The sequence below is a fragment of the Gracilinanus agilis genome, chromosome 1 (genome assembly GCF_016433145.1).
Source record: "Gracilinanus agilis isolate LMUSP501 chromosome 1, AgileGrace, whole genome shotgun sequence".
In the NCBI taxonomy this organism is placed as follows: Eukaryota; Metazoa; Chordata; class Mammalia; order Didelphimorphia; family Didelphidae; genus Gracilinanus; species Gracilinanus agilis.
In genome coordinates, this window is record NC_058130.1 from 686,744,669 (window position 1) to 686,756,724 (window position 12,056).

The window sequence follows — 12,056 nt, forward strand, 5'->3', positions numbered from 1 at the left end:
ATTTCATATAGATTTGATTTACAAAAAATTTCTCATATTTCGTATATAAAGTGAGCTATACTTTGTATAATGTCAAGACCTATGCATACTGATTAGCATTAAATGCAGAAAATGGATGAGTTAGAGAAGCCTTCTAGGTAACAATAATTAGATCCCCACAGAAAAAGAAAATACATGGTATAAAAGGAATAGCTGCAATAGAGAACTGGGAAAATTTTCTACCAAACTATCATTATATTAAGTGGAAGATAAGACATATATTCCTGTACAAAAACAAGAAATATGACAAGAAATTTATTTTCAGGATGCATCAATCCTACTAATAACCTGATTTTTCTTCCAGAGAATATACAGAAAAGTATTTCAAAATAAATTCATTTGTTGACCATCTGTCTGACACATTTAACAAGGATAGTCTGTCTATAAAAAAAAGTTTAGCTAATAAGTCCCTCTGGCCATTCCATGGCAGAATTATGCAATATATCTAGCATAGTATTAAGTCACATAAAAGTTGTTTAAGGTTCTACTGTTCACTTGTACTATTGGTAGGTCATAATGGACCCTGTAGCAGAAACCATTAACTACCCCAACATCATTGATCAATATAAGTTCTCTCAACACTTCAATCCTTAAATAGTTGGACTAGGAATTTAAATAGCCTGATTACTATACAAGAGGCTTATAACTGGGGACTTTTTTAGGCACAGGTAATTATTTTTCTTTTAAAGCAGCTGAATGCCTCAATATATAGAATGCTGGACCTGGAGGCAAGAAAACCCATATTCAGATCCAGCACCAGACATTTATTTAGCTGTTGCAGCTAAGTAACTGGGCAGTTGCTTAAGTTCTGCTTGCCTACTTTTCCCAAACTGAAAAATGAGGTGATCATAGCTTTTACCTCCCAGGATTATTTTGAGGATCAAATGATATAATATTCACGAAGCTTAAAGAGCTATATAAATGCTACTTATATCAGTCAATAAGCATTTAGAAGGCATTGTGTTAAGTGCTAGGGATTCAAAGAAATTAGAAAATAATCATCTAATGGGGAAGACAACATGCAAACAACTATGCATAGATATAGAGATATAGATATACACACACATACATATACAGACACAATAAATTGGATATAATCCCAGGAAGAAAGTACTAAGCTTAAGGAGGATTCGTTAAGACTTTTTAAAGAAATTGGGACTTTATCTGAAACTTGAAGGAAGCCATACAAGTCAGGAGGCAGAAAGGAAAAGAGAAAATCGCAGGCATGGGAGGTAGCCCATGAGAATGAACTAAAAAGGGAGATGGAGAGTCTTGTGAAAGGAACAGCAAGGAAGGTAATGTCATTAGATTGAAGTAAATATGGCAGGACATGAGTAGTGGTTTATAGAATCAGGTAGAGAAGAGCAGAAATATAGGGTTCATAAAAGGCTTTAAAAGTCAAAGTATTTTATATTGGACTCTAGAGATAACAGGAAGCCACTGGAGCTCATCAAAGAGGTGATGATCAAAACTACATTTAAGGAAGAACAACTGGACAGTTGAGAGAAGGGTGGACTAGAATATGGAAAAACTTAAGGCAGGAAAACTAACAAGCTATTGAAATAGTTTGGGCATAATAAGATGATAAAGGTCTACACTACAGTGATGGCAGTGTCAAAGGAGAGAAGAGGTGGTACCTGATACTATTATGAAAGTAGAAAGAAGAGAACTGCACAACTAAGCAAATACTGGGGAAGAGGATGTGAAAGGTAATTAGGAGTTGAGAATGACCCCCTAGATTGTGAGCCTGGTGGGGTGGGAGTATAATGGAACCCTGGACAGTAGAGGAGGAGTCAGGAAGAGGAAGAGTTAGAGGGAAAAGATGAGTTCAGTTTTGGACATGATGAGTTTAAGCTGTCTTGTCTATAAGACTTGTAGATTAAGATGTTCAATGGGCAATTGGAAATGTGAAACTAGAAGTCAAAGGGGAAATCAGGGTTGAACAAATAGGTCTGAGAATCATTTTCTAAGAGATAATAATTGAAAGAAAGGAAACTGACTAGACAACCAAGGGAAATATTATAGGAGTACAAGAGGAATGAACTCAAGAGTGATCTGGGCACCTAATGTTAGCAAGCCTAACCTGGATGAAGATCCAGCAAAGAAGACCATGAAGGAGTCACCAAACAAATAGGAAGAAAACAAAGAAAAGGAAGTGTCATAAAAATCTGGAGAGAAGAAAGTATCAAGGGGAAAAGAGTAATCAACTTTGTCAAAGTCAGCAGAGAGGTCAAGGAGGAGGAATGAGAAATGGCATTCAAATTCTGTGAGTAAGAGATCACTTCTAACTTTGGAAATAGCAGTTTCAGTTGAGCAATAGGGTAATGAGATAGACAGCATAAAGTTAAGAAGAGAATGAGCAGAAAAGTGGAGATACCAACTGTGGAGGAATATGGAATGGTAGTTAGAGGAGACAGACAGATTAAGGAAGAATTTTTGAGGATATGGGAGACATGAGCATGTTTGTAGGAAGTACAAAACAGCCAGTCCAATAGAGAAGGAAAAATTATAGATCAATAAGAGAGTAGAAATTAGGTGAACATTTATTAGAGATGTTGAAGGATACGTTTTGAAGGGTGAGTTAGAAAATCTCTGAAGAGCCTTCCAACTCTAAGATTTCATGATTCTATACAAATATTCACAAAATAGCCATCAGTCTCTCTACCCTACAACAGGCCCTTGGTAAACAATTTTGTCGTTTCTACATTCAGAAAATGAAAGAGGACTTGATGAAGTCATGAAAAAGTTTTCTCAGTACATCAATTTCCACATCATATACAAAGTGACTTAATCATCTCTTGGGTGACTAAAGTCATATAAGTTCTCTTACAGATTTAGTATTTTGTGTTTTTTAATTCTACTTAAGTTTTAGCTACATTTATGGCAGAACTTGCTATTTTATGAATAAAATACAACTTCTACTACTGATAACATTTGAGAAATGCAAATAAAAGATGTTACAGCTTTTTTTATGTGACTTGGTATTTACGATCTTCATAGAATTTGGGGATACAGATTTTAAAGTGAGCATGCACTCACTTGAAGTCTATATCCTAATTAAAAAACTAAAATTCTTGAAGTCTCTCATGTTGTCAATTACCCTCATGGTGACTGTAAATCATCAGCTGTAAATACAGCAGATGTTCAATATAGATAAATAATCTTAACATTTTAATCTTTAAATGGAAGGAATACAGTGGTGTGGGTATTTCAGTATACTAGTCACTGTTCAAGGAAATATTTATTATTGACTTGTCTAATAATGCATTGTTATTCTTAGTACTTAGATATATGGTTATTCCTGACATTTAAAAATCAATAAAGACAACAAGGGTATGGGGAAAATTTAGGTGAAATCGGAAAATACATAAATAATATCTATTTTTTAAAATCGAGGAGCTACAAACCATTCTATTTCATATGAAGTCATGGAAAATAGTCAACAAAATTTAATATGCTCAATTAAGGCAAGTCAAAAATATATTAATACAAACTGAAAAAAGGAGGAGGGGGAGACAGAGACAGAGAAAGTGAGAGAGATTGAAGGAGGGAGGAAGGGAGAGAGGGAGAGGAAGAAAAGGAGGAAAGGAGAGACTGAGAGGGAGGAGTGGAAGGAAAGAGAGAAAAAGAGAGAGAAAGAGAGAGAGAAATGGAGGGAGAGAGAAAGGGAAAAAGAAAGGAAGGAGGGAGGGAGAGAAAGAGAAATTAAGACACATTTCACCATACCTTCTCCACTTTTCTTCTGATTCCTGGGTTCAGTAGTAGTAAGTGGCCTGAGTGGAATGATGATATCATCGATATTAAGCCCTTCTTCTTTGTGCTTTTCAGATGCATGTGAAAGTAGTTCTGACTGACTTGGTGAGAATAAGTTGCAAAATTTACACATGAAGATAGAATGATGCTCTGTAGGAGAAAAAATAACATATTAATTTATCTAGAAATCATGTATTTCACATAGACAAAAAAGATAATAAGATATGCATTAAATAATTTTAAAAGGCAAAACTATTTGGCTCATATATGGTTTTTATTTTTTTCTACCAAGGTGAAGAATATCCCTATTGGATTAAGTAGAATAAAAATGTTAAAACTCTGCAAGATTGCTTGCAGTAATGAGTTCTTCATCACTGAAGACTTTAAGCAGACGCTTACTTTTAACCATGTTACAGAGAATATTCTTGTTGCAATTTAAATTGAATTTGATAATGTCTGAGATCCCTTCCAGCACCATAATTCTGTGAAACAGCACTTCTACTGAGAAGTAAACATTCTAATACACATCTAGCCCAAGGCTATGTAGACAGTAAACACCTAACAAATGTCTATCACATTGAAATAAATTAATTGAGCACCTAATAAATATATTTGCATTAACACTGTTCTAGGATTATGCCATGAACTAATTTCCTGGTAAAATTAATTCATAATAATGTCCCTTTGATACTTCAGGATCACAATTCCTTTGGATGGAACAGAGCCAAGAGGTGTCATACAGATAGCAACCCAGGTGAACTCTCCCAACATTCTTCTCCAAACAACTTCAGCATAATACCTTAAATCAAATTTTAAAGCAGCAGAAACAACAAAATGTCAGGATAAGACATTTTTTCCATCTTAGAAAGTTTGCAGGAAAATTCTATGAACTGGAGTAAAGGCCAATCCAGAAGGCAAGTACTTTGGCAGCAGAACCAGTGGTAGGCTTCAGAGGCAGTGGCGGCGGCGGCAGCAGCAATTTCAGGAGTTCTCAGCCCAAAGATGTTAAGAGGAACAGACAACTGGTCAGAAACAGATTACAGGCAGCAGTTGGTGCTGTTTGACAACTCTGATGCACATACATGGTTCTGGATCACAATCCCAGGGTGGAGGGGAGTGCTTGTGGTAAGTCACAGGGGAATTGGGGCCCTGGTCAAAGTTCTAAGGCAGAGAAAAGCACTAGTACTTATGGCTATAGGGACAAGGGACCTTCTGAGTAATGAACAGAACATAGTCAGGGGATTAATAACCACACCGCTCCTTAGATCATACCACCTTGGAAAAACTGAAAATTTAAAGATCCCCAGAGTTCATTCTAAAAACAAGATCACAAAATACCTGAAGCTTGGGTCAGGGCCAACCCATCCCCAAGTAAGCAGAGTCCCATATTCAAAGTCATTAAGTAAGTTGGAAAAATGAACAAATGACATAAAAAGAATCTAACTACAAAATCTGTTATAGTGACAGTGAAGATCAGGACATAAACTAAAGAAGACAACAATGTGAAAACAATTACAAAAAAACAAATCCTCAAAGAAAAATGCTAATTGGGCACAAACTCAACAAAAATCCCAGGAAGAGATAAAGAAAGAAATGAGTGTAAAGAGGAGAAATAGGGGAAAAAAATTTAAGTAGTAAAAGAAAACTAGGAAAAGACAATGAATAGTCTAATAAAAAGAGGCACAAAAAGTACTGAAGAAATTAAAATCTTCACAGAATTGCTATAATGGTAAAAGAGGTACAAAAATTCTTTGAAGAAAAGAACTTCTTAAACAGCAAAATTAATCAAATAGAAAAAAGAAGTTCAAAAGCTTAGTGAAAATAATTTCTTAAAAAGTAGAATTGAGTAACTGGAATCTAATGATTTCATTAGAAATTAAAAAGAAAAAAAGTAAAAAAAGATGAAAAATAGAAGAAAATATGAAATATCTTATTGGCAAAACAAGATCCTAGAAAATATATCAAGGAGAGATAATTTAAGAATATTGGGCTACTTGAAAACCATGATCAAAAATAAGCCTAGATTAATTTCAAGAAATTATAACGGAAAAATGCTCCAGTATTTTAGATCCAGAGGGTAAAGGGGAACCTGAAAAAATTCACTGATGACCTCCTGAAAGAGACTCCAAAATGAAAATTTCCAGTAATATTATAGGTAAATTCTAGAGTTCCCAGGTCAAGAAGAAAATAATGCAAACTAAAAAAAAAAAAAATCAAAATATCACAGAGCTATAGTTAGGATTACACAAGATTTAATTTTTTTTTAATTTTTTTTTATTTTAAACACTTAACTTCTGTGTATTGACTTATAGGTGGAAGAGTGGTAAGGGTAGGCAATGGGGGTCAAGTGACTTGCCCAGGGTCACACAGCTGGGAAGTGTCTGAGGCCAGATTTGAACCTAGGACCTCCCATCTCTAGGCCTGGCTCTCAATCCACTGAGCTACCCAGATGCCCCTAGGATTACACAAGATTTAGCAACGTCAAAGTTTATAAAAAGCAGAGCAATTGTAATAGGGTATTCCAAAAGTCAAAAAAGATAAGATTACAAACATAAATAATGCATCTAGGAATAGTGAGTATAAAGTACAACTAGGCCTGGAATTGGGAGGACCTACCTTCAAATCTGGTCTCAGACACTTCCTGATTATGTGACCCTGAGCAGGTCCCTTAAATCTAATTGCCTAGCCCTTGGCACTTTATGACTTATAATTCATACTAAGCCAGAAAGTAAGTATTTGTTTGTTTTTAAAAACTGAGTATAAATCTTAAGAGAAAAAAATGGATATTTAATGTATCAGAAGACTTTGAAGCATTCCTGATGAAAAGAACAGAGCAAAATAGAAAACCAACATTCAAACACAAGATTCAAGAGAAATATAAAAAAGTGTAGACCAAATTCAGGACCCTGGGAACCTAACAAGCCAAAAGCAAAGTATACCATACATCTAACCCTTGAAGTCCTAATCCTTGGCACCAGTCCACAAGAGTCTCCAAAGTCTATTGCCCGTGGCCTTTTCAAATCCAGAGTAAAACCCTCAGCCTTTGGGCAAAGGAGCTCACAGTGCTGAGTCGGACAAGCCGTGAGCAGAGGAGACAGAATCAACAGTTTTCAGAAATCCTAGTTCACAAAAAAATAAAATAAAATAAAAAATAAAAAGGCTGGGGAACTCACCCATAAAACTGAATCAGATAGGGGAGTAGATTAGAAACCAGAATCCTACTATATATTGTTTACAAGAAACATATTTGAGGCAGGTAGATACATAGAATAAAGGTAAGGGGATGGATGAGAATCTATTGGGCTTCAACTAACATTAAAAAAAAGCAAGAAAAGCAGTCATGATTTCAGACAAAACTAAAGCAAAAACAGATCTGATTAAAAGAGATAAAGAAGGAACTTCCTGGTTAAGATGGCGGCTGAGTAAAAAGCAGCTGCTTAACCACTCCAAACCGAAACATATAGGACTCCTCAAGAAGACATAAAAACAAATCCAGAGGAACGAAGGGACTCCACAACAGGGCGCAGCATTGAAGGTACATGGAATTGGGGCATTTCCATGTGATAAGGGAGCAAAATAGATCTCACTAAAACGTAAGTTGAGCAACCCCCTCGCCCACCCCACACCACCTACAGTGCCAAAGCCAGCGCACCAGAGCTAGAGCAAGCTTAGGGGACCCATTAAGTCCTTGGCAGCTACCTGGGGTCACCACGGCCTGTTCCTGAGAGCAGCAATACTTAAGACCCCAAGAGGCTAAAGAACGTGCGTGGACTTTGAATGCAGACCCTGAGCTCAGGCTCTTAAGTCCACGGATCCTGAGCGCAGGAATGGACCTTGAGTGAGGACCCAGTGCAGGGGGGTGAACGACTGTGGAAACAGAGCCCTGAAACTATTAAAGGAGCCTCAGACAGAGGAAAAAACAAGGGGGCCACCAGGAGGCTTGACCCTGAGAACAATGAGATCTGAGACTTCATGAGCCTAGAGAGCTCAAACAGACTCTGGGTGTGAGGAAAAACCTGAGAGGAAGCAGGGCTAACAATGGCAAGCCATTCTCAAGAACCCCAAAAGAGAAAGATCATCAAGAAGAAATCTGTAACACTGGACAACTTTTACACAGAGAAAGTCCAGACAGCAGAGCAAACAGCAGAGGAGAACAAACAAGTAATCACATCCAAACCTTCCCAAAATAATGAAAACTGGTCACAAACTATTGAAGAGTTCAAATCTGAGATGATGAGAAAGATGGAAGAGATCTAGCAAAAAAATAACAGTTTAAAAGGCAGAATTTCACAATTGGAAAGTGAGGCAAGTCAACTGAAGATCACAAATGACCAGACTGAAAAGGAAAACCAAAAGATTATAACTGAAAACCAGTCCCTAAAGGCTAGAATTGAGCAATTAGAAGCTAATGATCTCTCGAGACTGCAAGAACAAATAAAACAAAATCAAAAGACTAATGAAATAGAAGTAAATGTGAATTATCTCAACGAGAAATTGACAGATCAAGAAAAGAGGGCAAGAAGAGACAATCTGAGAATCACTGGTCTTCCTGAAAAAGCAAAAATTAATAGAAATTTGGGCTCCATACTAAAGGAAATTATTCAGCAAAACTGTCCTGAGGTTCTACAACAAGAGAGTAAAATAGACACTGAAAGTATCCACAGATCACCCTCTACACTAGACCCAGAAAAGACAACCCACAGGAATATAATAGCCAAATTCAAGAGCTTCCAAGTAAAAGAAAAAATCTTATAAGAAGCCAGAAAGAGACAGTTCAAATATCAAGGAGCACCAATCAGGATCACACAGGATCTGGCAACCTCTACGCTAAAAGACCGCAAGGCTTGGAATATGATATTCAGAAAGGCAAGAGAACTAGGCCTTCAACCACGGATCAACTACCCATCAAAACTGACTATATACTTCCAGGGGAAAGTATGGGCATTCAACAAAATTAAAGATTTCCAAATATTTGCACAGAAAAGACCAGGACTAAATGGAAAGTTTGATATCCAACCACAAAAATCAAGAGAAACATGAAAAGGTAAATAAGAAACAGAGAAAAAAGAAAGAAAACTCATAATTTTTAAATTTGCCTCTTTAAGGGCTTCAATAAGATCTAATTATCTGTATTCCTATGTGGAGAAATGCTATGTATAATTTTCTGTAGGGAACTCTATTCACTATTATAGTATTCATTATTATAGTAATCAGAAGAATAATTCATAGGGAGAGTGTAGAATACTAAATGGTCTAAGATGACATGGGGGGTGGGAAATAGGGGGGTGAATAGTAGAGGACACCAAGAGAAACTTGAGTGAATAAGAAAAATAGGATATTCTATTACACACAAAGAGGGCATGGGAAGGGGAGTGGACAAATACTATTATAAGAAGGAGAGGAAGAGAGCATTAAGAGGTAATATTTAAACCTTACTCTCAGTGCAATCGACCCAGAGAGGGAAGAGTAGCTATATTATCCATTGGGATATAAAACTCTATCTAACCCTACTGAGAAAGTCAGAAGGGATAAACCAAGGGGAGTAGGGGAGTGGGGAGGTCAAAAAAGGGAGTGGAGAAGGGGGAGGGAATTCAATAGGACTTTAAAAATTAAAAGAGGGGAAAAATAAGGAAGGGGGTAGAAAGGGAAGCAATCAAGGGAGGGGATAAGGGATACCAGCTCAAAGCAAACCACTGGTTTAAAAGGAAATAGTGTAAGAAGAAGAGGTAGGACTAGGGGAGGATACAAAAATGTCAGCGAATGCACAACTGATAATTATAACTCTGAATGTGCATGGGATGAACTCGCTCATAAAACAGAAGCAAATAGCAGAGTGGATTAAAAACCAAAATCCTACCATATATTGTCTACAAGAAACACATATGAGGCGGGTGGACATACACAAGTTTAAAGTTCAGGGCTTGACCAAAATCTTTTGGGCATCAAATGAGAAAAAGAAGGCAGGTGTGGCTATTATGATTTCTGACAAAGCCAAAGTAAAAATAGATATGATTAAAAAAGACAGGGAAGGCCATTACATCCTGATTAAAAGCAGTATAAACAATGAGGAAATAACACTGCTCAATATGTACACACCAAGTGGCATAGCATCCAAATTCATAAAGTAAAAAATGGCAAAGCTCAAGAAGGAAATAGATAGTAAAACCATAATAGTGGGAGATCTAAATATTCCTCTTTAGGGTCTAAATAAATCAAACAAAAAAATAAGTAAGAAAGAGGTAAGAGAGGTGAATGAAGTCCTAGAAAAATTAGATTGAATTGATGTGTGGAGAAAAATAAATAGGGACAAAAAGGAATATATCTTCTTTTCAGCTGCACATGGTATATTCACAAAGACTGACCATGTTATAGGGCATAGAAACATTACAAATAAATGCAAAAGAGCAGAAATAATAAATGTAACCTCAGATCATAATGCAATAAAAATAAAAATTAGTAAGGGCACCTGGACAGGAAAATCAAAAACTAATTGGAAATTAAATAATATGATTCTCCAAAACCAATTAGTCAAAGAAGAAATCATAGAAACAATCAACAATTTCATTGAAGAGAATGTCAATGATGAGACATCCTACCAAACTCTGTGGGATGCAGCCAAGGCAGTACTCCAGGGGGAAATTTATATCCTTGAGTGCATATATTAACAAATTAGGGAGGGCAGAGATTAATGAATTGGACATGCAACTCAAAAAACTAGAAAGCGAGCAAATTAAAAATCCCCAGATGAAAACTAAATTAGAAATACTAAAAATCAAGAGAGAAATTAATAAAATCAAAAGTAAAAGAAATATTGAATTAATAAATAAGACTAGAAGCTGGTATTTTGAAAAAAAAAAGATAAAATAGACAAAGTACTGGTCAATCTAATAAAAAAAGGAAAGAAGAAAACCAAATTGACAGTATCAAAGATGAAAAGGGAGACCTCACCTCTAATGAAGGGGAAATTAAGGCAATCATTAAAAACTATTTTGCCCAATTATATGGCAATAAATACAACAATTTAGGAGATATGGATGAATATTTACAAAAATATAAATTGCCTAGAATAACAGGAGAAGAAATAGAATACCTAAATAATCCCATATCAGAAAAAGAAATTGAATAAGCCATCAAAGAACTCCCTAAGAAAAAATCGCCAGGTCCTGATGGATTCACAAGTGAATTCTATCAGACATTCAAAGAGCAACTAATCCCAATACTATACAAATTATTTGATATGATAAGCAAAGAAGGAGTCCTACCAAATTCCTTTTATGACACAAATGTGGTACTGATTCCAAAGCCAGGGAGATCAAAAACAGAGAAAGAAAACTACAGACCAATCTCCCTAATGAACATAGATGCAAAAATTTTAAATAGAATACTAGCAAAGAGACTCCAGCAAGTAATTAAGGAGATCATCCACCATGATCAGGTGGGATTTATATCAGGAATGCAAGGTTGGTTCAACATTAGGAAAACCATCCACATAATTGACCATATCAACAATCTAACAAACAAAAATCACATGCTTCTCTCAATAGATGCTGAGAAGCCTTTGACAAAATACAGCATCCATTCCAATTGAAAATACTGAAAAGTATAGGAATAGAAGGACCTTTCCTAAAAATAATAAACAGTATATACCTAAAAGCATCAACAAGCATCATATGCAATGGAGATAAATTAGAAGCCTTCCCAATAAGATCAGGAGTGAAACAAGGATGCCCATTATCACCTCTATTATTCAACATAGTACTAGAAACACTAGCAGTAGCAATTAGAGAAGAAAAAGAAATTGAAGGTATCAAAATAGGCAACGAGAAAACTAAGCTATCACTCTTTGCAGATGATATGATGGTATACTTAAAAAATCCTAAAGAATCAACTAAGAAGCTGGTAGAAATAATCAACAACTTTAGCAAAGTTGCAGGATACAAAATAAATGCACATAAATCATCAGCATTTCTGTACATTTCCAACACACTAGAGCAGCAAGAAGTAGAAAGAGAAACACCATTTAAAATCACCCTAGACAATATAAAATACTTAGGAATATATCTACCAAAACAAACACAGCAATTATACGAAAACAACTACAAAACACTCTCCAAACAAATAAAACTGAATCTAAACAATTGGAAAGCCATTGATTGCTGATGGGTAGGATGAGCTAACATAATAATAAAAATGACCATTCTACCCAAATTAATTTACCTATTTAGCGCCATACCTATCAAACTACCAAAAAACTTCTTTACTGA

General features: G+C 35.7%; 1 protein-coding gene across 1 annotated transcript in view; it reads right to left on the reverse strand.

The window, feature by feature from the left end:
* ZFAT (zinc finger and AT-hook domain containing) overlaps positions 1 to 12,056 on the reverse strand; it is a 315,315-nt gene that overhangs the window by 209,886 nt on the left and 93,373 nt on the right. Inside the window, exon 2 of the mRNA XM_044669247.1 lies at positions 3,766 to 3,942. Within this exon, the coding sequence (XP_044525182.1) occupies positions 3,766 to 3,942 (177 nt within the window). The remainder of the gene's footprint in view (positions 1 to 3,765; positions 3,943 to 12,056) is intronic.